Source organism: Polypterus senegalus, chromosome 7 (assembly GCF_016835505.1).
Source record: "Polypterus senegalus isolate Bchr_013 chromosome 7, ASM1683550v1, whole genome shotgun sequence".
NCBI lineage: Eukaryota > Metazoa > Chordata > Cladistia > Polypteriformes > Polypteridae > Polypterus > Polypterus senegalus.
Genome location: NC_053160.1, coordinates 52,194,695 through 52,222,625, shown reverse-complemented (window position 1 = coordinate 52,222,625; position 27,931 = coordinate 52,194,695). Strand labels below are relative to the sequence as shown.

The 27,931-nt window shown below is 36.3% G+C and overlaps 1 protein-coding gene across 1 annotated transcript in view; it reads right to left on the bottom strand.

The window, feature by feature from the left end:
- oxct1a (3-oxoacid CoA transferase 1a) overlaps window positions 1-27,931 on the bottom strand; it is a 217,031-nt gene that overhangs the window by 74,002 nt on the left and 115,098 nt on the right. Inside the window, exons 9-13 of the mRNA XM_039758621.1 lie at window positions 26,894-27,008; window positions 23,987-24,081; window positions 21,642-21,690; window positions 18,403-18,475; window positions 2,437-2,512 (exon numbers count right to left, since the gene is read on the bottom strand). Coding sequence (XP_039614555.1) covers window positions 2,437-2,512; window positions 18,403-18,475; window positions 21,642-21,690; window positions 23,987-24,081; window positions 26,894-27,008 — 408 coding nt within the window. The remainder of the gene's footprint in view (window positions 1-2,436; window positions 2,513-18,402; window positions 18,476-21,641; window positions 21,691-23,986; window positions 24,082-26,893; window positions 27,009-27,931) is intronic.

Here is a 27,931-nt window from a genome sequence, read left to right as displayed (position 1 = left end):
GACCGAAAGCAATAAACAATAAATTTTGGACCTCCCAGTTCTCATGATAGATATAAAGAGAGGCACAATCATATTATGCCTTACCTACTTTGCTTATGGTCATGCAAAGGACTATAATTGCTAGACTATTTTTTTGGAATATTCAAATGGGCTTTAAGGGTAAAAGGAACTGTCTATGATATGGAGAGCCTATGTCCAGTTTGCAGTGTGGTATGTACTTTTCCAATTTCTCCTTTTCCCGTTTTGGTTTTGAAATAAAGTCTGAAAATGCACAGAAACAAACAAAAAGAACTCAAAACTGGACTGTTTTCACAGTAATTACAATGTTTATCTGAAAACAACCCCTACATTTACAGAGTAAACGTCACTGGGATTAAAAATCAATTTTTGTTGCACAGTAGGGGGATGAATCATATGTGTGATTTACACATGTGGGTTTGCATATGAGTAGATTAATCAACCTAGGTATCAAATGAAGCCTAAAAAACAAGTAGTACTTATGCATTACATCAGGTATGTCAGAAAAGCTTAGCTATATACAATTGCTCTGAAATAAAGTAGGCAGATGTTCAGATCCAGTATTTGATTAGCTTTTAATCACGTATACTTTTTGTACCTTTTTAATGCTAAATCTGTATATTTATCAAGTATACAAACAAAAGAAGTGAACAGGTAGCTAGATGGCCTAGAGCCATACATCTTTAACAACTTTATAGTACCTAGAGTACCCAGAGGTGTATTTTTGTTGGCCTTGTCGCATTTCAATTATATTTATACATATAAAAGGCAAAGCCCTTACTGACTCATCACTGATTCTCCTACTTTCCATATACTGTAGGTGGGATGCTGACATTTCGTGTGCTCATTCCTTGCAGTGTACTTACAAAAGTCAGGTATGTTTCATGTCCTATTGCAACACCCAAGGGGGGGAAATGGGTGTACCCCCTAAACTGTATATATACTGTAGATAGGGGAAACCCCTCCTCACTATTTATGCAACTTCCAATATACTTAGGAAGCCCAAATTTCCCATGCTCATCCTTTACACTGTACTTACAAACTTTAAGTATGTTTCATTTCGCGCCATGCCCCGTAACGAACTTTCTAAAGTAATGTCTTCTTGTTGGCGGTTCTCACCATTATGCTGTAAGGAACTTTCGGAACTGACCTCTCCGTTTGGCAGTTTCATTCCTTATTTCCGTTAACAGAGGATTTATTTCACGGCAGAGACGCATAAGGGCCGCCCCCGGTCCCCCATCTTTTTCCACATGCCTGCTGACCGCACACCTACCACGTGGTTGACTCCCTGCCTATATATATTAACGACATCCCACGCTCATGTGCCTCATCACTCGCTTCCTTACTTTCCTCAGCTGTTCATCATGCTCACTGCTCCCTTCTTCTTTAGTCCACCTCTTCAAGCCTGTTATTGTTCGCCTTACTTAATGTATTCTTGCTGGCAACTCCTGCCTTTTTATTTACTCCACTGCTTCAAGCCTGTTATTATTGGCCTCGCTTCATGTCATCCTGCTGGTGACTCCCACCTTTTCGTTTACTCCACCGCTTTACTACAAAACTTACAACCAGAAAAACTTCGTAACGGCACCAGGCTTCAGATCAAATCTCTGCACAAGAACCTCATTGAGGCAACTGTCTTCACTGGAACTGGCTCAGGAGAGACTGTATTTATTCCTTGCATCCCTCTCATACCCTCTGACCTCCCATTCCAACTGAAACGCCTCCAATTTCCAGTAAGGGTCTGCTTCGCTATGACAGTAAATAAGTCACAGGGCCAGACTCCAAAACAGGTCGGCATTGACTTGACACAAAATTGCTTCTCTCATGGCCAACTGTACATTTCATGCTGAAGAGAAAGCTCACCAGGCAGCTTGGTCATTTTACAGCCCTAGGGAAGAACTGCAAACGTTGCTTACAAAGAGATCCTTACATCCTAAAAATGTGCATTTCTCATACACAACATTTACAATCATAAACTCTTTACAATCATCAAGTTCACTGTCAATACCAAAATAAGCCTACGACAATTACATTCACAATCATGTTACGTTATTTTTAAAATATTTCCTTTTCTTTTTCATAACTTCTTTAACACACTATTTCTCTGCTGCGAAGCGTGGGTATTTTGCTAGTTTTATTATATTATATACTGCACATTTATCATACACATATTTTGTGTTTTACAATTAGTTTGAATATTTTTGCATTGAATGTATCATTATTTTAATTTATTATTTCTCATTTATATATTATTTTTAAATTAGAAAACCTGTATCACTCTAGGGCAATACACTAAAGACACCACATAAAAAGATGAACAGAAAAAAATGAATTTAGACTTTCACAAAAACACTGCATTCAAATTAACATATCTACTACTAAAAAACTAAAACAAAAAAAAAAAAAACAATGACTCACAGGAATCATCCAGTTTGCCAAGTCTCCATACTTCGATACCTGCATTGCTCCCAGCATGGTTAAATTGACGTGGCCCCTACAGAGAAAAAAAAAAAAAGAAAATTAAACTTTTCATTTTGCAAACACCACATCATTTTGTATATTTTATGTTACATAGTTCTATTCAAACTAAGCACTATCACAAAGTCCATAAATGTTGCAGTTACAATTGCATTCAAGAAGGAAACTACTTCTTCACAGAAATAGGAATAAAAAAAAAAAAATCAAGGATGAGATCTTGACTTTTAGCTGACCAGGTAAGTCTTTTCTCTTCTGTAACACTGTAGTGTTTTATATATACACCATCTTTTCCCTGATTTAAATTGTGGGTTATACATATTTTTGCAGTAAATGGGATTGCGTACTATACAAGAATGCAAGTTATCTAGATATTTGTAAACACAATCCTTGTTCTCTCTGCAATGAATGATTACCAGATGAAATATACAAGATTTAATTTTGTGCTGTACAGGATCACAATCTGTTATTAGAAACACCAAATTAAAAAAGTTAGTTTTGTTCTTTGTGACCCTAGGCTTCACATTGATGATTCATGAAAAGATACTAATCAGGAAATGTTTCCAGTGATTATTTTGTTTGGCAGTTTTTAAATGAATCATCTGCTTGCAGCCTGCTCTAACCTGTTGAGTGTCTTACATTATGTTCATAAATAATTAGAATCAAAATCATAACAATGGTAATTCCAACAAATCTTGATTGAAAATGTAACACTTTCTTGAACAAAACAGAAAAGCCATAAAAACGTTCATTAGAATATTTGTAGCTACCAGTATGTGGTGAGCACCCCTCCCAAAACAATACCAAAATTAAAAAAGTAGGGATAAATATTTCAAAATAACTTTTTTTCTAAGACTGTATGTAGTGGGATTAGGATGCAAGATGTAGTTACCGTGAAGCAGATACGCAGTACAAATATAAACAGCTGCAAGTACATCAGATGAGTTAAAGAGAGGTTTTACTTTTGTGCACAGCAAAAACCCCAATGTTAAATTAACAGATAAAATGCAGAAATGAAGAGAACAGTCTCTTACAGAATCCACTTACTAATTTAATACTATAAAAGTGAATTTAACACTGGTGGTTTATTTAACTAAGTAATACAAAGCATTTTATTCTTCACTCACATTTAATGTCATTCTGTAGTTTGTTCTCTTTTGTTGGTCAGAGATTCTTTTAATTGTAGAAACATTGTTCAATCTCTTGGACACAAAGTGGTATGACTCGAACATCCAGCTGCCATACTCACAATGACACCTTTGAATGCAACAAGTCTCCAAACTGGACTTAAACTTACTGCTTACATGTGCATGTAATAATATAGTAGCAGTCAAACTGCATACAGAAGAGTAAGGCAGGGATAATTACCTCGCACCCGGAAGTGCAGCATCCACAAGTTAAGAGCCATTAGTAATGTGAAGTTTCTCAGTAACACAACATTTCTCAGTAGCAACAAATTATCAGTTACACAAAGAATATTAGTTATTTTATTACAAAATGCAGCTTGCGACAGCACTGTTGTTCACTAATAAATAACTTTTATAGGTAGCAATGAGACAGGTTACAAACAGTGCAATAATTTGCATGCAGGCTATGGTCAGCAGTACTGTAGGTTAATTTGTTCAGGTGTTGTGTTTATATTATTTTTAACGAAAATGTGCACACGAGTCTTATTTTTACTGTGCTTTAATACAAAAAAAATCTGAAGGTAAATATAAAAAAATTACATACAGAATAAAAAAGTTTATTTTGATAAGGTATTTCTAATTTCTGTACCATACTAATTTATTGATGCTGATGATTGAACAGTATAGCTGAAACAAGCCAAAAGAATGCAGCAATATATATATATATTTTGGCAGCTTTACTATAGGTAGTAAAACAATTACAGGGAGATAATGCATAGACAGTTATGAAAACTGCTTAGGAAACACTCTCAGTATTCACAAAGAAAGCCCACAGAGGCTTAAAACCACTTACTGCCAAAAAATAAATGCCTTCCTTTAGAAAAATGTGAATAACAAAAAAAAATTCACTGAACCTATGATTGCCAGCAATTAGTTTCACCCATGAAACACGTGGCCCAACTGCTTTGCCTGCATCGACAGCGTAATACAAATAATGTAACAGAGGAAAGTGTTGTAAAAGCTGTAAAGCTTTTAGAATTTAAAGAACCCAATTAACATTTAAATACGGATGTCTGGCCAGAAACTGATAATACAAAATGTCATATTTGTACAAACAGAAAAACATTGCTAATAATGTATTTGCTCTCCTCATTTAAGGCAGTGTTTTTGTTCCTTAAAGCAGCGAATAAAACTAAGTTCCTAATTTGATACTGCAATAAAATAAAATCAAGACCACCCAGGGTTCTTTGTTTTTGGTGAGTTGAATTTGAAGGTATATCATGGATTTTATTAATTACATTTTTTACATGAAGATTTTTATTTTTTGAACATAGTTCTGCATACTCAGCTGTGAGGAATCAATACCTAGAGATGTCTCTTCTGCAGTACTATTCACCTTTATGGAGAATACTGTATTACTTTTATTCTGGTTTGTTCTTGTTTAAGTAGTTTTTCATCTGGCTCAATCCTTTTCTGCCACAACACCACCAAAATACAATACATTTTTAACTAGGGCTTGGCATGCACCTTACCTTGTTATAGTTCCAAACAAGCTGAAAACTTGTGTCTTATGTAATCTGAAATCATTGCCACTCAAGTTGTTACGCAGTTTCTCTTTATAATATTTTTTCTATTTTATTTATTGCTTACACATGTCCTATTAAAATTTATTTTTGTGCATCAACTGCACAGGTGTCATGTTCAGTGAACTAAATTGTTAAGAAAAACATTCAAACAAATTATGAATGTAATTGAATAAAAAAAACCAATCACAGCATTGACATAAACATAAAAAAAAAATTAAAAACTTCCAAAGATCACTAAAACCTACTGTAAAGAGAGTGACATGACTGGGAAACTTACACCACCAAAAATGGATTATGTGGAATGAGTAAAGGCAATTGAAATTATGACACACATGTTAATAAAGTGGGAGCCAACAAGAACTCTGGAGCAACACAAAATAAATTAAAGCCTTCTGTAAGAGACAAGGAAGATGTTTATGTGACAAACATAATTTTGAATAAAACAACATTCCTTGCTGTTAGCATTGAATTTCTGGTAATCAGTGCTTAGACACTGATATTGATGGCTAACTGATTTTATCCATACATCCTTAGAAGAAATAAGTTAACCGCCTGCAATACCTGTTCTTTTAGTAGTATTTTCCAGACAAATATATTCTATGAATAATATACTTCAATCACAAAGACACAAAAGAGACATAAACAATACTGTGACATAAAACTGAAAAAATAAATTCAGAAACTACACTGCAAGGATTTGTAAATAAATAACAAATTAATACATCTTTCACTGTTCTATTGCTTTAAGACTGATTTCAACTGGTGTAATACGGAGTTCTAGTTATTTCACTGCAACTCAAGCATACTGTTCTTTTAGCAAATAGAATAACTACCCATTTACTATCCCATCTATACATAATCTGAAGCTTGTCAACGACTAACTTAATTTATCACCCAAAGGTCTTAGGACTAGTTCACAACCATTAATATTTGTTATGGACATCGCAAGGATATTCAGAAAACTAATAAGTGAAATCAACTGGGACATGGTACTGACCAAGAACAAACAAAAACTTTAGTCAGGGAAACAAGCAAAAAGTCAGCAGCTAGAACATCTAAAAACATCTTTGACCAAACTGGACCACGAAACCAGACATGTAATTAACAAGTTAAATGAGGAATTTAAAACCAAAAGAACCTATGAATATTTCAGACTGGGTTATCCCTAACTAAAACACAAAGTTTTCTTCATTTTAGAAATGTATTTCAAAGAGATATTTATTTGGACAAGGGTGTTGTCATCTTAAAAAATGCTGATGCGGTGATATTATGTGCTATATCACTGCTGGTCACATCGTAGCAATGAGACATCATTGCTATAAAACAGCAAGATGGTGTTGCCTGTAAAAAAACTTCATGAATCAAAATGGCGTGGAGGTTGTTTCACAAACAGTAACAATAAATAATGATAAAAAGATTAAAATAAATATAAAAGCAAAATTCATATATGCTAGAAGAGATCTGGACATTAGTGACGCCAGAATGTAACACCATCAAGGTGTCGTACATAATATAGTGAAAGATTTTGATTGCTATAACAGTGGAAAAAGGAGATTCCCAATATAAAACTAGGCCTTTAAAAGGGTAATTGGTAGATCAGTTTTTTCAGGATACCAATTTAGTGTATTGTTCACACATATCCTCATACTGTTAATTCACAGTTAAATTTCTAGTATAGCCTGTAAATGTAAATGAGACTTAAGTTTTATTATACTGTGCTATATTGAATAGTATGGACTAATTTTATGCACGGCTAATTCTTTGAAAACTGTGTGTTTTCACAAAATTTTTGGATCAGTTCTGCATTTTAAAGAACTAAGGCAGTGATAATGTGGAGTATTTATGTGTGTAAAGAGCACAGTCTGAAACAAATTCAAGATTGCTTTCCGAAATAAAATACTTGGTCTTGTTTAAATCAAGATTTCTCTGAACTAGCCTGGTATAAAGAGCACTGTATAAAATTAAAAAGGAAATAATTACAGAACTTTTTACAAATAATCTTCAGCCAGTGTCATACTGTTCCACAAAATCTGTAGAATTTACCTATAATAAGAAATATGAGGAATCTATAAGAGAAAATCTGCCAAATATTTTCACAAGAGTTTTTTTTTTTAAGTTTTTACTCTATTTGAGATGTCTTCAGGAAAACTGAATTTTCCTTCCAGTATCCTAGAAGGAAAAGTGTGACAAAATTCAAAATAATCAGTCTACTGGCCACCGAGTTGTTTTATACAAACCGACAGAAAAAGACATACATGGTGACATACTATATAAGAACACACTTTAAAAGTATACATTAGTTATTGTTAACTGGAGTGTGTAAACTGAACAAAACATGAGTGAAAAATACTGGGTGTTTGACTATGTCCTGTAACAGTGTGCAATTTAATTCTCATTCTCTCTGGGATATACACTTGTTACACGTAATGGAAATGGTAGATTTACAAAATGTACGGATGTACCGTTTTAACACTGGGTGCTTTCTTGTCCTACCAATATTTTATTTATCCTCTATACTGTCTAGAATTATGTGTCATGTTAACTGAGTTACTAAGGAAACACAAGTGAATCATAGTATAAATGGTCTTTAACTAACAAACTGTAGGTGGTAATTAAAATGTGTGGTCACATGTGAAAACCAAAAAAACTATTTTATTACAAAAATATATTTGCTCTACACAATTTAAGCCTAATTCTAATTAATTTTTAGAAAAAAAAACTCTTAGTATTAATACCTGAAAAGAAAAAAAATCTACAAATCAAATTTATAACCAAAAACCTATAATTAATTATAAAGTGGACAATTATCATTAGTATTTCTACTTACAACTGTTAACAGTTATAGTGAAAAACTTTATTTTGCGATCCATCCATCCATTATCTAACCCGCTATATCCTAACCACAGGGTCACTGGGGTCTACTGGAGCCAATCTCAGCTAACAAAGGGTGCAAGGCAGGAAACAAACCCCGGGCAGGGCGCCAGCCCACTGCCGGGCACACACACACCCACACACCAAGCACACACTAGGGACAATTTAGGATCACCAATTCATCTAACCTGCATGTCTTTATTTTGTTAGTGATCAAGAAATAGACAGTAACACAACTGGTCACTGCTTAAACAATGGTCATAACAAACTAGATTTAGTTACTAACATTTAATTTTCTTTTTTAATCTTCTTATTCTGAGCACGGTCACAGTAGTAAGATACTGCTTTCATCAGACCAAACTTCCCTAACCAAGGTCCATTATAGGAAATTACCAAATTAATTAAAAGAAATATCCTCAACAGACCACAGGTCATTCCTGAAGTAGGCTTCCATTGCAGCATTCTTACTTATCACTTCAACTTGCTCATTTCTATCAACAGAAACATCAATTTTAGTCCAGTGTCCTTATGAATTTTTTAACCTCTTCAGCTTTTCATGTGACCTCTGAAACACTGTAGATGAACCTTATTCTTTTGCTTGCCCCATAACCTCATTCTTTCAAATTGTGATCACACACGTTTGAAAGCATGGGCTAGAAAAAGAATGTACATAAAGCAACCACCTGATAACCAATGCAACACCTCCTGTACCCTGTAGCCACTGCACAGACTAGTTGGTATCTCCCATAATCAGCTCTGACCACACTTGTTAAGAAGCTTCTCAGGTGTTTAAAATGTCTTCATTTTAGACAGGTGCTGCAGCATCAAGTGCAAGAAGTAAACTATTTGTTTCTGGGGTAAGAACATGACTTTGGATGTGAAGGGGATACTTATTAATCCAACTGTGTTACACTTTCTTACAGATCATTCCAGCTCACAATGAACATCAAGCAAATCAGGCCAACAGTAAATATATTATTTACCCTATACAGCTCCAGGTACCTCACTCCCAAATAAACAAGGGTTGAGCTGGGAGAACTTTTTGCCCTTTCTGCGGCGGTGGGGGGAAGAGAGAGCAGAATGCTTTCTGCTTGTGTTGATCAATGCATTTACAAAACAAAAGACGCTGAATGGAGAGGTGCGAAGGGATTTAAGGTGGGCTGGCATTACGAGTTTTTTCGTAAGCTTCAGGAATTCTAGTGTTAAGCAATTAACATGTTGATCTAGGCAGAGACTGAAGACGTTACAAACCTCTAGGCAAATCAAAATAAAATCAAATATGGTCAGAGATTCCTAACTACTGCCTGCTTCTTTTATGCTTTCAGTACCTTATAGTTGCACCTACACCCTGTAGCAACAATGACTTGTACAAACCGGATTCCAAAAAAGTTGGGACACTAAACAAATTGTGAATAAAAACTGAATGCAATGATGTGGAGATGGCAAATGTCAATATTTTATTTGTAATAGAACGTAGATGACAGATCAAATGTTTAATCCGAGTAAATGTATCATTTTAAAGGAAAAATATGTTGATTCAAAATTTCACGGTGTCAACAAATCCCAAAAAAGTTGGGACAAGTAGCAATAAGAGGCTGGAAAAAGTAAATTTGAGCATAACGAAGAGCTGGAAGACCAATTAACACTAATTAGGTCAATTGGCAACATGATTGGGTATAAAAAGAGCTTCTCAGAGTGGCAGTGTCTCTCAGAAGCCAAGATGGGTAGAGGATCACCAATTCCCACAATGTTGCGCAGAAAGATAGTGGAGCAATATCAGAAAGGTGTTACCCAGCGAAAAATTGCAAAGACTTTGCATCTATCATCATCAACTGTGCATAACATCATCCGAAGATTCAGAGAATCTGGAACAATCTCTGTGCGTAAAGGTCAAGGCCGTAAAACCATACTGGATGCCCGTGATCTGTTGCCCTTAAACGACACTGCACCACAAACAGGAATGCTACTGTAAAGGAAATCACAGAATGGGCTCAGGAATACTTCCAGAAACCATTGTCAGTGAACACAATCCACCGTGCCATCCGCCGTTGCCAGCTGAAACTCTACAGTGCAAAGAAGAAGCCATTTCTAAGCAAGATCCACAAGCTCAGGCGTTTCACTGGGCCAGGGATCATTTAAAATGGAGTGTGGCAAAATGGAAGACTGTTCTGTGGTCAGACGAGTCACGATTCAAAGTTCTTTTTGGAAATCTGGGACGCCATGTCATCCGGACCAAAGAGGACAAGGACAACCCAAGTTGTTATCAAAGCTCAGTTCAGAAGCCTGCATCTCTGATGGTATGGGGTTGCATGAGTGCGTGTGGCATGGGCAGCTTGCATGTCTGGAAAGGCACCATCAATGCAGAAAAATATATTCAGGTTCTAGAACAACATATGCTCCCATCCAGACGTCATCTCTTTCAGGGAAGACCCTGCATTTTTCAACAAGATAATGCCAGACCACATTCTGCATCAATCACAACATCATGGCTGCATAGGAGAAGGATCCGGGTACTGAAATGGCCAGTCTGCAGTCCAGATCTTTCACCTATAGAGAACATTTGGCGCATCATAAAGAGGAAGGTGCAACAAAGAAGGCCCAAGACGATTGAACAGTTAGAGGCCTGTATTAGACAAGAATGGGAGAGCATTCCTATTTCTAAACTTGAGAAACTGGTCTCCTCGGTCCCCAGACGTCTGTTGAGTGTTGTAAGAAGAAGGGGAGATGCCACACAGTGGTGAAAATGGCCTTGTCCCAACTTTTTTGGGATTTGTTGACACCATGAAATTCAGAATCAACATATTTTTCCCTTAAAATGATACATTTTCTCAGTTTAAACTTTTGTTCCGTGATTTACGTTCTATTCTGAATAAAATATTAGAAGTTGACACCTCCACATCATTGCATTCAGTTTTTATTCACGATTTGTATAGTGTCCCAACTTTTTTGGAATCCGGTTTGTACCTTGCCCTGGTTCCTCTAGGCCTGAGACCAGTAACAATTGGGGGCTTGTCCAGGATCACCACACTATTGTGGAGACAGTTGTCACTAGGCCTGGGAAATCAGGTTGGGAAGTTTCAGGGAGGACTCCTACAAATGTGTCATCTAGAGAGCTTCAGGTACAGAAGGGAGATAACAACCTTCAGAATGCAAAAGTTGCTGACCTGAGATATCCAAAGTTAATTAATATTGAGGAATTACAATCAACTCACACTGCTTCAAGTATGCAAGATGGAGAAGGAGATGAAACTGCAGAACTGACACAACTAGGTGATTATTCCCCTTTTGATTATGTTATGGGTGACAGGCTGAGAAATGAGGTGGACAAAGAAATGTCACACTTGCTTTACCTCCAGGATATGATATCACAACTCCTAACTGGAAAAGATTTCACCACAGCTAGTAGTGAGGATTGTGCAGGTGACATCACTACAGGACAGAAACAAAAAAAACAAAATCTGAACATTTGGCACAGACTTGTAAGTCAACAAGAACTCTAGGGACATGGATCTGGTTGTGAAACGTATGCAAGGAGTTCAAAATCCATGGTGGGCAAATCTATGATGAGGGTTCTGAAATTTCATACAGTAACCTTAGCAAACAAAGAGATGTAGGATTACATGAATGATTTACCGAGTTAGAAGTTATCAGTTCTATTCTGAAAATAGTTAAACCTGGTATCTACAAAAGATTTCATATCAGAAGGGATGACTTCATGGTGGAATTTCTTAGGTTACACATTAAGGATACAAGCAACACAGAATAGTTTTAGGAGATGAGTAATACAAAACAAGAAGATAGGGAAACACCTGAACAATTCGTATATCAGATAATGGGTTTTTGCCAGCGTGTGATTAGTCCTGGGCATATTCCAGCAAACCCTTCATCAAGAACTGAATGAAAGAATAACAGGACAAGCAAAACATCAAACCATTTCTCACTGACCTGAAGGTGACTGACGATGTAATTCTGTAAGAGATAACTATATCTACCAGGGAGGAAACATTTCAGTTAGAAAAAGGATGCATTGTAGCTTGGTGCATATGGGGCTGCATAGTCACAGAGTGCAAGAATCAGTGGAACCATGGACCACAGGGCAGTGGAAGAAGGTGGCTTGGTCTGATGAATCACATTTTCTTTTAGATCATGTGGATAGGTAGGTGCATGTGTGTTGTTTATCTTGAAAATGATGGCAACAGGATGCTCTCTGGGAAAAAGGCAATCTGATGGAGGCAGTGTGATGCTCCGGTCTATATTCTGCGGGAAAAACTTGGGTCCAGGTTTTTATATGGATGTGACTTTCAGACATACAGCCTACCTAAAGATTGCTGCATACCATGTACACCCCTACATGGCAACGGTATTCCCTGATGACAGTGGCTTCTTCAAGCAGGATTATGTACCCCGAAACACTATAAAAATTGATCAGGAATGATTTTAGGAACATGACAAATGTTCAACATATTCACTTCTTCTTTACCTCTCAATTTTTAGGATTAATTCCGGTTTTGGAAAAAAACAATAAAAGTAGTGAATATTTGGTAGAATGACAAAAAGTACAAAGCCTTTTCAAAATATCATTCTGGAGTGACACAGCTCAATACCTAGATTGTGACAGTATGATGTTGCAATTTATTTTATCACTGGTAATTTTCAGGGAACTGGTATTTTTTAATTTGGAGTAGGTGTGGAGAATGGCATTTGGGTGTTAGACTGTTTAATATGTATTTCTTGTAGCCTGAAGTAAACTTTCCAGTCAATAGACTCACAAACACCAAGAAATTGATGTCCTTCGCCAAAAATGTTTTGATGAGCAAGGACATTTTTCCATTTCTCCAACCAACCGTATTTTTACATTTCAAAATGTCTTAAGAGTTAAAATTATCCAGACAATGTAAAAGTCCTATCAACAGACAGACAGATAGATGGATAGATAGACAGATAGATAGCCATTTGCAGCCTTAACTGCCTGGCCAGTACTTGGATGTGATACAAACCAGGAAAAGCTTGGGTTGGTACTGTTGGTGAGACCAGCAGGGGTCGCTTACCCTATGGTCTGAATGTGGAACCTAATGCTTCAGTACACTGACAGGGACAATGTGCTATAAAAATGATGCCACCTTTCAGATGAGACATAATATCGAGGTTCTGTCTCTGAGGCCATAAAAGAACCCTGGGCATCTTCCACAAACACTATGGTTTATCCCAATGTCCTGGGTAAATTGCCCACCATGGTTTGGCCTTTCTGCCCCCCTAATCGTCCCCAGTCTCTAACTTGCTAACAATCTCTAACTCCTTTACTATCAAACAGCTAATGTGTGGAGAGTGTACTGGCTGCCTTTGTATCATTCAGGTGGTTGCTGCACATTAGTGATAGTTGAAGTGGTACCCTCACTCACTTTGTAAAAACGCTTTCAGTAGTGAGAAAAGCGCTAAATAGATAAAGAATCATTAAATTATTATTACTAACCATGAGTGGGCAATATACTGGTTGATCCTGTAAACATGATGAAAATGTTCTTCTATTATGCCGCACTCTCTACACGGCAAAAAAGCTAAGGGCCCCAGTTGACAACCCCGAGGCACAGGATCCAGTCTTACCCTCTGAAAATGACCATTAGACCATAGAGGGTGTGTCACTTGCTCACAAACAAATGCATCCTTATCTGCCCTCAGAGCCCTCACAGCTGTCTTAGTTTCCAGTACAGACTGCAGTTACTATTAAACCATGCAGCGGGACTCCTCTTGATTATATCCAGGGTGCCCTGTAAGATGAAATACCTCCTGGGAACACCGGCAACACCAACACAACCCTCAGGAACCTTCAGTGTTCTTGTCACAAAAGGTCTCCCACATCAAATTAGGTTCAGCAGTTACACCCAAGTCTGCAAGTTCTTCACACAAACTGTATGCAAACTCATTAGAAACATGCCTGATCTTGGACGTCTAGCCAGGTAAAGCCTCATTTTCCTAGAAGGTTGTAGCCTACTGGATGTAAGCTGAATCTTCAGAGCAAAAACAACAAGTCTGTGGTCAGAATTCACAAACTGAGCACTTCTAATGACCCTGCAGTTCTGCCCACGAGGATGTGATTAGTTTCCTTCACCGCACCACCAGTTTTTGAGTACCAAGTCCAACAGTGCAGCTCAGGGCGCTGGAACCAGGATACAGCGATCTGCAGCCCCTGACCTTTTGCAAAGTCAAGGAACATGAAGCCACTTTCACAATGGTTGCCAGACCTGTGGGGACCAACAATGTTCATAACCAGCCCTGTCAGTGCCAGTGGTCGCACTGAAGTCACCAATGCCCAGAGGAGTGTCACCTCAAGGGCACCTATCTACCACCGAGCACAGTTTTAAATAAAATGTTTCTCTCACCATGACATCAATCACTGCATTCGGAGCACAAACTTAGACAACAGACAAGGCACCGAGAGAGTGCCTTAATCAGAATATCATAATACACTTATTGAAAGGAGTGACATTGGACACCATTGGAAGAAGCCAATCTGCCACAACAACAGCTACTCCCCAAATATGACAGCCATTAGAGCGACTAGACCAATGAAAGGTGTACCCACCTACAGAGATCTGGCCAGTCCCAGGTCTGCACATCTCAGAGAGTGCCTCCAACAACAGAGGAAGATGATCATCATGCTAGACAGACAAAACGTTCAACACACACACAACAGATGGGCCATCTCAAATTGGGACCCAAGTGCTGCCGTGCAGCAGGCGATGCCTCAGGATCACACCAGTTACGATCCCCAACAAGCCTGACCCCATTGGCTCTCCGGCAGTTTTAACTCTTCCGGGGATGAGGCCCTTGAGGACTTTCCCCATCCATGCAAGCATCCTTCCCATGGTTGGCTACAGCAGAGCTACTCACGCTGAGAGCAGAAGCAGTCTCGTCTGCCGTTTCAGAGATGTGTGACAAGTTTACAGTGCCTGGAGTGGCGATCTTGCCACCAACCCACAAGTTTTCCCTTCAAGTTGGAGGACCACTTGCAGGGTCCGATGCAGTTAAAAAAAACTGCGCAAAACTTGCAAACATGTTTAACCATAAACTACATAATGCGCAAATCAGTGCAAGGAAACAAGAAATGTGATTAGCAACTTAAAGGTAATATTTTTTATGTATAGACTTGTATGCTGTATGTAACAAGTGTGTCTACACCTTTAAGAGTATTACAAGAGCAAAATTAGGGTCTAACATACTTGGTGAGTCTATGCAAACAGGAAGATACAGTTGTGCTTGAAAGTTTGTGAACCCTTTAGAATTTTCTATATTTCTGCATAAATATGACCTAAAACATCATGAAGTCCTAAAAGTAGATAAAGAGAAACCAGCTAAACAAATGAGACAAAAGTATTATACTTGGTTATTTATTTATTGAGGAAAATTATAGAATATTACATATTTGTGAGTGGCAAAAGTATGTGAGCCTCTAGGATTAGCAGTTAGTTTGATGGTGAAATTACAGTCAGAGTTCACAGACTTTCAAGCACAACTGTAGAACACTAAGAAGTCTTGTTTGTTTACCAGTGGTGGAGTGAGTGAATGTGAGAGCAGGAGAATGAAATAAGGAAGCTTTACTTTTATCAATTTGAGGGAGGTAAATACCTGCTATTAAACTTATTTGAACAGCAGAGTGTATATAAGTTTTTTAGAGGTGTGTCTGTGTGCACAATTAATCAGTATTACACTGTTAAAAGGTGTAAGGAAGAGTAAGAGTTTTAAAGGTAAAGAAGGCAGAAGGTTTGAAATAAGGTGGCCTTTTAAGGTAGAGAAGACAGACATACGGTAAAGTAGTAGTTATAATCTAATCACATGGTAACATGTTGCATGTTGATTAGCAAATGCAAGTAAGGATTTTACTCTAAATTGTACCCATGACAGTACTACCCACGTAAATCTATTATTTAAAAAATGTTTCAGTCTTAAAAGCATATACAAATTCATTATACCAGTATCTTGCAAAATTATACCATGATATGAATTGCCAGTCAAAGCTCCTACTATTAGCTTCAACTGTATACTTTTCCTAAATATGGAGTACATAAAGACCTGTTACTAATAATCACCTCTCCAAGCATTTACATATGGTTACAGCTGGAGACTATCCTTGAATTAATGTTCAAAAGACAGGAATCAGTACATAAGAGGACCTCAGGCCACTGGCCAGCTGAACATTAATGGCATGTCACAAAATAGAGTAAGGTATAAAAACTATAAGTTGAAATGTATTAGCCATAATGTTAAATCAAGAATATTTAAGCTCATTGCCTATTCACTGTGCAGCCTCCATCTCCCACATCTTCAAATAAATCTGTAAGTACCGTACTTATGTGCAGACCAGAAACATTAACCAGGTTTCCATCCAAGGAGTTTTTGCGAAAAAATATTTACCGCTTCAAATTTTAGCTGATGGAAATGCTAATTATCGATAAAATGTTGTACATGTCGACATAATATTTTTCCGTTTAACTTTAGCGCATAAATTCCATATCGATACTTCAGATGTCGCAAAAACTACATTGGAAACACTTTTTGTCGGAAAAAAAGGGCTTTAACGCAAATAAATGTGTCACATGATACATTTTCATCACGTGCAATCAAAACAAGATAGCAGAGCGGTTTGCATGGTCTGATGAAGAGACTCGTTATTTCTCGTGATGAGCCAATGCAGTAGCGGATAGGCTGGGTCTCCTGCTACTAAAAGGGGTACCTGAACTCCCTCCACATCAACTGTAACCTGGGGGTGTCTCTCAGTATGTCTAAATAATACAAAAACCGCAAAGGTAATTTACTGTGCCAAAATATTTAATAAACCGTGTGCTTCATTATCTAAACATTTTTTTCTTATTATTAAATGGCAGATGTTTTAGCATATATGAGAAATTCTCTCATTAATATTAACTTTAGATTTTTTGATTAAACGTCGTTATTTTGTATTAATTCAAATTTCAGTTTTAATTAAATGCCTTAAGGGAAGCAGGTTACAGTACTAATTCAGTTGTTATCGCATTGAGAAGGGATGTTGAAAGGTAGGCTCACCTGTACAGATCCGATGCTGCAAACACAGCTGCATCATGGACACTTCCAGGAGTGCCAATGCAAATGTCTCGTTTCATGCACCTGTCATCAACAAGGGCCTGGAGAACAATTGATGGCCACCCTTTGCGATTAATGTAATCGCGGTAGCCTTCCGTCGGGGGAAGAATAGGCACATGCGTGCCATCCAGCGCACCGTAAATCTGTGGCACCAAGGAATTGCGGTATGAAATTTCATTGGCCTCCGCTACAGTCGGAAGTCTGCTATAACGGCGCATTAATTTTTCTTTAATAGCGGTGCACACAGTATATACACATCGATGGACGGTAGTTTTATTAACCCCGAAAGTTTCTCCAACTACTCTATACTCGGCGCAGGTTGCCAGCTTGTAAAGGGCGATGGCAATTCGCTTTGGGGTTGGAACCGGTGCTCGGTGACAACCTGTGATGGGCGCAACATCAGGACTGATGAATCCACACAACATCTCAAACATTGGCCGTGTCATTCTAAAATGTTGCAGCCAGAGATTTTCTGTGAAGTGTCTCCCCACCACCTCCTCCCAGAAGGTCTTATTCCGTCGTCTCTCCCATACCCGTGGGTTTCGTCGCACTGGGGTACTTTCTTCGAGCTCTTCGGCTATCAGACAAGCAACTGCTTCATTCTGCTGTCGTCTTCGGATATTATGTACAATTCCAATTATTTGTGAAACTGAAATAACAGTAAGCTGGCACATTTCAAAAAACTGTCTGAATAATCTCTCCATTTCTTTGTTTAGTGGAGGGGGTGTAACGTGGAAAACAAAAGGTAGATAATTTGCGACATACACAAAATTATATATGGAAACGGCTCAAGGGCAGATTTTTTTTCGCGATACAACAAAACTTATGCGACAGTTCGTTTTGGAGGGGATGACGTCATCATGCACACCATTTTATCGATAAAAAGCCAGTTGGATGGAAACAGGGTGGAGACAGCAAATTTCGCACAATTTGTTTACGTATATTCTGTTTGTCGATAACAAAACGTCACAAAAAACTGGATGGAAACTTGGCTAATGAGACAAATACATCTGACAGTTTCCCTGTACTAATAAACATCAGTACGTAAATAATGGTTAAAGTGAGCAGGATCCATGCAGATAATATGAAATGGGGAATGAATTATTTTTCTGGAAAAGAGAATCACTGTTTTGGCTTACCATACATCACAATGAGACAAAGGTCATTTTGCCTGTGCCATAAATAACTGTATAATTTCAGTTACTACTTACCCTCTTATCATGGCAAATGATTCATCACTAGAGAAGAAGGCAGAGCCAGGGAGGACTGTGACTGTCTCTTTTCCTATGAAAAAACAAAGGAAAGATGGAACTTGAATTGTAACCTGTAAAATATTCTACAAGTAGAGAAAGAGACTTGGAATAATGAGAAACAGAAACATGTGTTCTATATTTTAAAAAATGTAATATAAGGGAAGAACATGACATCCCTTTCTTTAAAGTCCTGCAAATCAGTGAACTATTTATCTTGATTAAAAGTGCCAGGATTTTTCGCCTTTTAGAAATAATTGAATCTGTTCTCTAAATATGTTTTTCTTGCCTATACAATAGAATGCTTCACATGAAAATAAACCTCCTTCTTTCCACATTACTAAGCACAATGTTTTCTAAGACTATACAGTATTATATATTTGTAACTATTTACAAATAACACTTTGCAGGAACATTTCTTCTGGTTTCAGAGAAGTAAATCTATCAGACAAATTTTGAATTGATTATTCTCGTATAAAGCAAATGCAAAACTTTTAATGAATAAAAGGTGTGCTCAGTTCATCACATTCATAAAAATGCTGCCAGTACAAAATTTCACAATGTAAAACAGGGTTTAAAAATAACTAAGCAGTAAGAGATTAATTAAAATCAAAAGAAGTGCACAAAATAATTTCATGACATTATTTCTTGGTATAAAAATCCACATCTAATATTAATTACAACTGAAAGTTTTAATTCGATTTATGGCACATTTTCGAAGCCAGTGTCACAAAAAGGCCAAGAAAACTTATTGTAGGCAGTGCACATTCTTCTAAAAATTGCATATGAAAAAAGAAAATCAGGAGAAGAAGTTTTAAGGTGTATGTTCTAATTGCCCAGCCCATTATAAATGTAATAACCAGAAATAAAATTAGCATTTTGTTTTGCTACATGTACTTTTATGGACCTGCTTTATGTTTCTGTTGGATTTTTCTATAGATCTATTAACTGAGGCACAACACTGATATCTTATTCTTTACATTTAACATTTTATTTTTCTTTTAATCAAACACAACTCCACCATAGATAGTTTAATTTAGTCAAAAACCACCTGGGTGAACATGTAAATCCAGACAGGAGGACAGAACTTAATGTAGAGACAATATTCATTGTAAATGACAGCTTCCACCATGATATTAGTGACTTTTACTTTTTTCAGTTTACTTTTTGATGCAGCAATAATCAGTAAAACACTTAATGCTGCATTCATGTGTCATGATCTGCCTTTTCTGGTTCTCATTTGCTCACATTCTTTATTTTTAAAAATTATTTTGACATCATCGCTACTCAATTTTATTTTACAGATGATGCCATTTAATGTGTTTTCAAGGCCAAAGACATGCTGTTTACTGTTACTAGGCCTCATCAAAGGTCACATGGCATGAAATGTGAGGTATTATGTCATCAATATAAGAACAAAAGACAGGAGTGGTCTTACTGTCTTTGACATAGCAAAAAATATTGTGGAAAATATGGAGAAGGTTGAATACAAGTTCCATCCATGAAGTTATAACTATAAAATCAGATTAACACTGCTATACTACCACATACAAAGGTTCAAAAACACCTTTGAATATTAACCAGCTCTTCAAACAACATGACATTTCTGTGACCATGTATAACAACAGGCTAAAACATGAGTTTTAAAGATTGGATGACAGCATAGAAGCAGTTGGTTAATGCTGCTGCTTTATGGGTACAACATCTAGTGTTCAAATTCAGTGTCAGGCTACTGCCTGTGTGGAGTATGGATATCTTCCTGGTGTCTGTGCCGAGATTACTCAGGTTATTAGGATTTTCATCTCTGTGACAATGTGGGCAGCTCCTTGCTCTCTCTTCGCTTTTGGGAGCTTCTTGAACCTGACACCATCGATAGTCATGACCGGAATGAGCATGGAGGATGAGGAAAAAACACACCAAGTAAGGGGATGGTGAAAAGTGCAAATGCTTCTATTATAGAAAATCCACAAAACAAGTGTACCAAAGTGCAGTGCTCAAAACTGTCAACTAAATAATCCATAAAATGAACTGTGAAGTTAAAAATTAATAAACAGAAAAAAAGCATCAAAAACAAGGTTAAAACAACACATTGCAGGGAAGTCATTAAACAATCCATCAGCCCTGGGGCTTTCCTTTAAAACTGACACCTATTTGGCTAAAGTTTATACCAAAAGAGTAACTAATTTTGCAATATATAACTATGTTTAACTTCCTGAAATACAACATACTTGCTGCACTACACATCTGAGACATGCTGCAATCTAAGTAATCAATGTAAACCTCAGTGTTAATGTTTGCAGTGCACCATATTTTGTAATCTATGCAGTGATAACATGCACTGAATTTGTCATTCCAACAGATGGTGCATCCGAAACGTGTAATAATACAATGCATTACTACAAATGTTTCTGAAGCACCATCTGTTTGGAATGATAAATGCGCGTGTCTCTGTTACATGCCTTTTGATATGGGATTGTTTAAAATAGTGTTAATGTTTATGATAGTCCATCTTTTAGACTGACAAATATATTGCATTTTATTACTACAAATGTTTGTTCATGTGCCATCTGTTAGAATGACAAGTTCAACACATTTCATTACTACACATATTTTTTGAGGCAGTATCTGTTGGAATGACAGAGACATACAACCAGACAGACACATATCCTTTTATTAAGGTGGATTTGTAACTTAAAAATGAAAAAATAAGTATGTGCCAGGTAGAAATTTCATCATTTTCATTGTTATCAGAACCTTGTTCTTTGTTTCACTCTGAAATGAAACTTTGTTTTTCTCATTTATAACTTATTCCACTATAACTTAATACTTATATTCTTCATCCAAGGCAGGAATTAGAGATTTTTCAGACACTAAGAAGCATGGAATTACCACTCATTTAGCATAACTCTAACATTTAATTGAATTGGAATTAATTACATCTAAATCAGAATCAACTGTTTAAGCACAGAAAATACCTGCCCACTTGAGATTTATTTCTGTGTAGTCTAATATTATATTTTACTCAGCTTTTCATTTGTAGAATTAGTCTACTATTATATTTTACTCAGCTTTTCATCTGTAGAATCACATATTTTTCAAAATGCAGTACTTAAATGACAAAATAAAACAAATGTGGATATTTTTCATTGAATGATATTAACCTGATATTGATAGGTCAAAAGGATGTGGGGAAACCTTACCAGCATTAATCAAGTCAGCATCAACTTCAGATTCAGTAGGATAAGGACCCTGAAGAAAAAATAAAACATTCACCACAGGTATAATGTATATGAGACTGAACAAAAGATTTGTTTTGGTGTGCTTTAACATAATATTTGTATTTTCATGTGTATGACTCCACATGTGATTTCAAGATCTCTTTCTTGGCAGGGGCCAATAAGTAGTGTACATTAGCTATTGACTTGAGTATCTCGTAGAAGTAATCAGGCATACTCAGACATGCTGAAAGATGCAATGCATGTACTAAGTAGGTTTCCATATAATTCACCTATTCAAGTATAGATATAAAATGGTGAGCACACCACTTCAAACAACATTTTCAAATAGAAGGTATGAAAATGAGATGCAATTTATTTTTTAATTTCTTAAAATTTTGATTAGTGTAATTATTGATAATTCTCAGGAGAAATGTTGCCTTAACACCATGTGTTTCTTTGCTTACAAGTTTAAAAGCTCCCCAGTTTCTTATTACCAATACAATTATCTGAAGGCTTCATTGTTTTATAAAAAGTTACTAGTTTTTTAAAAACTGACTGTAAGAAACCAATTTTTATTTTTCAAGTTCTTCAAAAGCTCTTCTTACTAGCATTCAACAATACTTTACAGGATGCAAAAAAACAACACATGTTCATATGTTCATATAACTGTCAAAAAAAATTAGTGATCAAATGCTGATCATGTTTTTTGTACATCAACAACACAATTATAAAATGTAAAAAATATTTGCCACAGCATAATGCCATTTTTAAAATAATGTTTGCCCCAAAATTTATAACAGAATTATGAGGAAACGTTTTCATATTAACTTTTAAAAAGTAAATTAATAATAATAGCCTACCATGAATGGAAATACCTAGATTCTATTATTGCCTAGAAATCCACAGATCATCACCCACACTTAGACAAAGATGAGTATGACAATACAATACTTTGTGCTCACCAAACAACCTAAAGTGGTTTGCCATGCTTCAAAACATTACCAATAAATATAGATTAAATTATCAGTCAGGTTTTCCTTGCTCTTTTCCTTTAAAATTCAACACCAAAATTCTTACATCATTTTATAAAAGTTCTTATTCCCTCTGTTATACACCTTTTACAAAAAGAAAAAAGTTACACTTATGTAGCAACTCCCCAGTTTAAATGAAAGTGAATGAAAAATGTGCCAATTAGTAGCATTTATTATGAATGTGCTGCTGTCTGGTAGAGGTTGACAGGCAATCTTTAACAATAACACATAAAACGTCATTGAGTAAATGTTAGATGCAGAGGACTTTTGCTTTGTCTCTCTGTAAAAGGCTTTATAATTAGTCAGTGAGGGAATTACCTCCTTTTCTATCCAACAGCCATGTATGATGGTAGAAAAATGTAGCATCAACATTGTTCAAACTTTCTCAGTGACTACTTTTAAACTGACAGAAATGTTTCTCAGATTTAAAATCTGATATGACCACCCTATATCACCTCCAGAGTAATTCCCCAAATTACATTGGCCCCCAGGTTAAGAAAATGTTTTGATCCTGCAAATATTTGTAGCCTAATTTTGTATGTCAGTCTGAACTTGTACTGAAAATGTCCATTGATGGACATAAAAGCAAAAATGCAATAAAGTTTTATTGTTTATTTTACAAATAAGTGTTTCAAACTTACTAATAAAATGATAGTGATGCAGTATTACTGCATTTTACTATTTATAATATGTTAACTTTATGCCTAAGCATTCTAAAATTTTTGAGAATTACACAGTACAGTATAAAGCTGAAAAGCAAAAGCATAACGATGGCATGAAAGCTACAACTAACTGATGATTGATCCACAAGGTCCTATCATTGGCAACAGATCACAGAGTGTCACCTCCCTCTCCCAGTGGCAAATTCTCCTTGAGACAGCATGGGTGCGATGCATTTATAGGACATAAATAGCCACATGTCGATTAAGCTGCTTTTCTGTAACCGAGCTTATTGTGTGTACTGTGATTTAAATTAGTGACACTTGCACAATAAAGCACAAAATTATTAAATGGTGACAAAATCTGCAGTACTATACCTCCCTGTCATTAACGGCTGTTACATATCTATCTGTGTCAAAACTAGTTTGCTTCTTTGCTTAGATGAAAATTGATGGAAAATCAGGTCAAAGGAAAACCTTTGGGGTTTTATATGTTAATTTGTATCTGCAAGACTGATGCAAGTTGAGACCAACCTGTAATATGAAAATAGTAAATAAATTCAGGTAGGGCCTTCTTTTAGTACATACTAATCATGCAAATGGAGTACAAACATCATTTTATTGTGCTTGACATTACCAGTCCTAGAATGCCATTTTCACTCTGAAGGTGAACTGTTATATCAGGCTTGATGAAGTTGCTGGCCAGCATGGGGATACCAATCCCTAAATTAGCTGAAAGAGTGCTGTCAAGGATCTTAGCAGCAAAAACAAATAATAAAAATCAAAAACTTACAACACAGTATGATTTGGAAACTACCGTACTTTCACTAAATAGTTACATTTAAGTGCTACCTTATAAAAAGCAGTTGCTTCAAGATCAAAAAAGCAACCCCGGAAGGGACATCAGTCCATTGCAGATATTACATGCTGAGCTTTTCTTATACAGGACTGAGGAAAGCTAGGGAAAGCAGATACAGATCAATCAAGGTTTGGATAAGACTCAGATAAGAAAACTAAAAAATATTAGGTATTTTCCTGCTTCTTGCTTCTGTTTTGTAAAAGAAATATGTGAAAATGTCAGCTCTGTCTTGAAGCATGTGTTTTCTGTTAACTGCACCCACCAGCAATTTATTAATTTTAAAACAGAAACAGACAATAACCATTAAGTCTATTACAATTGCTGCATTACTTTCAAGTATTGTTCTTTCTTTGTACGATAATGCTGGGGAATTGTGGTGGACTGTTGCAAGCAGGCATGTTGTGAGCTACCAGTATAAGGCCTCTTCAGCAAAGAAAACCGATATGTATGCTCAAAATAAAATAAGTTATTTTGTGCCAAGTCACAATGCCAAAATGCCAGTGAAGGTTAAATCATATTCTAAAAGTAATAACACAGACAAATACATATGCATACTGTATATGTTGGGTACCTTAAGTTTTTAGCCAACTCTGCATAAAACATTTTCTACTTTAGCACATCATATGGCCAAAACTTTGCATGCATCCTTTCAAACTATTGAGTTCAGGTGTTTCAGTCGCACGTATTGAAAACAGGTGCAAACACACAACCAAGCAATTTCCATTAAAAAACGTTACAAGCAGAATATATTGTACTGAAGAGCTCAGTAATTTTAAGTGTGGTGCTGTCATAAGATGTAAACTTTTCTACAAGTTAGTATATGAAATTTCTGCTATACCTGATCTGCACCAGTACATCTACAATGCTCAGGCATGAAGTGGTAGACCATGCCAACTCAGAGAGCAGGGCCACTTAGTGTTGAAGGGCATTGGGATAGGTGTAAAAATCACCTATCCTCTCTTGTATCATTCACAACAGTGTTCCAAAACTGCCTCTGGAACCAACATCAGCATAAGAACTGTGCTTTGGCGATTTCATGAAATGGGTTTCCATGGCAGAGCACCTGCACACATGCCTAAAAGCACTATATATAATGGCAAACATAGGCTGAAGTGATGCAAAGCATGTCACCATTGGACTCTGTAGCAGTGGAAATGTGTTCTCTGAAGTGAAAAATAACACCTCACTATCTGGCAGTCTAATGGATAAATGTGGGATTGGTGGATGCCATAAGAACACTAATTTCCAAATGCAGAGTGCCCACTGTAAAGTTTAGTGGAGGAAGGATAAAGGTCTAAGGCTATGTATTTAAGGGTTTTTGGGTAGGCCCCTTGGTTTCAAAGAAAAGTATTTTAGATAATTGTGCACTTCAAACTTTGTGGCAACAGTTTGATGAAGGCCCTTTCCTGTTCCACAATGATAGTATGACAAAAAGACAAATTTGGTGTGGAGGAACTTGAATGGCCTGCATAAAACCCTGATCTCAGCCCTGTTGAACACCTTTGGGATGAATTGGAACACAGATTGCAAGCCAGGTCTTCTTTTCCAATGACTGCATCTGACCTCCCAAATGCTCTTTTGATTGTAGGGGCAAAAATTCACAGAGACACATTCCAAAATCTTGTGGAAAGCCTTGCCAGATGAGAGGAAGCTGTCATAGCTGCAAAGTAGTAAGTTAGTTCTAAATTAATGCTCATGATTTTAGAATAGGATGTCCAATAAGTTCAAATAGGTTGTAATGGTCAGGTGTCCACAAACTCTGGCTATTTACTGTATCTTTAAAACGAGTAAAGGTACAATCAAGAATAAAAAGCATTAGAAACTTGAGTGTTTGATTGAAAGCCTCTGTGATTCGGCAAAATGGTAACTAATGGAAGTTTTCACATATTTCAAACTTTAAAAGCAACTGAAAAAAAACAGCTTCCTTACAAAATATTAAAAAATATTTTATTAAAGATACAGTGGTAAGGTTAAAATCCAATAAAGACTACACAGGTGAATGCAACTGTTAAATGAAAAAAGATTTTCTAACTGTTACCTGTCTTGTTTCCTTTCCATGCCTGCGAAAAAAATTAGAGGCATATTTTTCCAAATAAAACAATTAACCACAAAGGTAATGTAAAATCCTCTCAGTGGTTTTACTGGTAGCAAGAAAGTAATTTGCAACATTACACTAGCAAGCCAACATGAGCTAAATAAATATAAGGATCAGTTTATCAAATCTCAGTGACAGAAATATTCTGCAGGTCCATTTTTTAACCACTTCATGTGCTCCCTCAAGGACAAAATTCATTCAGTGTGCATGGTCTTTTGTTTATATAACCTATACTTTTTGCTCAACTTCATTTGTTAAGGTGGTTGATAAATTTTACCTCGGCTTCAAAAAACAAGTAATGTCAGTGGTACACACATCCACTTATGCAATGAAACCAAATTATAAATTATGGTCAAATAGCATTAAATTTAACAGGAGACAGAGTTAGCAAAAAAGTGTTTTGTACAGTAGGTAAGTTCAAATTAAATACCTGTGAGGTTTGCTGATAACTATACATTCATAACCATTAGCAATGACTCATAAGTATTATTTGATGTGTAGGCAACATCAAAAACTAAAGATCAAAGAAGGAGGTTTTTTAAAGTCTTACTACAAATACCACTGGTTGAAATTCTCAACAGAAAGGATACCATACATTCCATCTTCAAACTCCAGGGCTGCCCTGCGGATAATCCTCTCTCGTACCAAGTCAGCCTCATTCTTTGGCTTTGGTTTTGCTGTCTCTGCTTTGCGAACAGTTCTTTTCTATCCAAATAGAGAAGACACATATCATTATTGGATGACTGTGGACTAATAAAGAACTGTTAGAAAATAATCTTACAGGCTTTAAGCATAAACCCAAAGACCAATCTTAGTCTGTAGGATGTATTAATAATAAGGCTGTCACAATAACTGGAAAACAATATAAAATAACTAAATCAAATATTTACTTCATTGCAAAGAGTTATGGAGCCAAATAATTTTGTTTATTTTATTTATTTGTACACAAAAGTCAAATTCATTGTTAACCAGATCATTCCCAATGATTTGCAGTTAAGCTTAGGAATAACTAGAAATGTTAGGTTATGACACTTATTAAGAAAGGCACTTACAAAATACAACATGAAAAGAAATACTGAAGTAATGCAGTTGAATGGAAATACCTTTTTACTACATTTGAGAAATTTGGGTTTGGCCCGAACATTTGTGCATGGATCAAATTACTGTATACTAACCCAGAAGCTTCAGTTTGTATCAACAACATTTGTTGAGACTACTTTAAACTAGAACGTGGTACTAGACAAGGATGCCCCTTTTCACCACTACTGTTTGCAATGGCCATTGAACCACTGGCAATACATTGTCGAAATACTGATCAGATAAAGGGGATTATCAGAGAAGGACTGGAACAGAAAATGTCATTATATGCAGATGATATGGTACTGTATATATCAGACCCAGAAAATTCTGTGCCTGCAATCTTAACAGCACTCACTGAATTTCAAAAAGATCTCTGGTCTCAGAATTAATCTAAATAAAAGTGTACTCTTTCCAATGAATTCTCAAGCATATAATATTAGATTAGATACCCTACCTTTTATCATTGCAGAAGAGTTTAAATACCTAAGGGTAAACATCACAAGTAAACATAAAGCTCTTTATCAACAAAATTTCGCCGTCTGCATGGA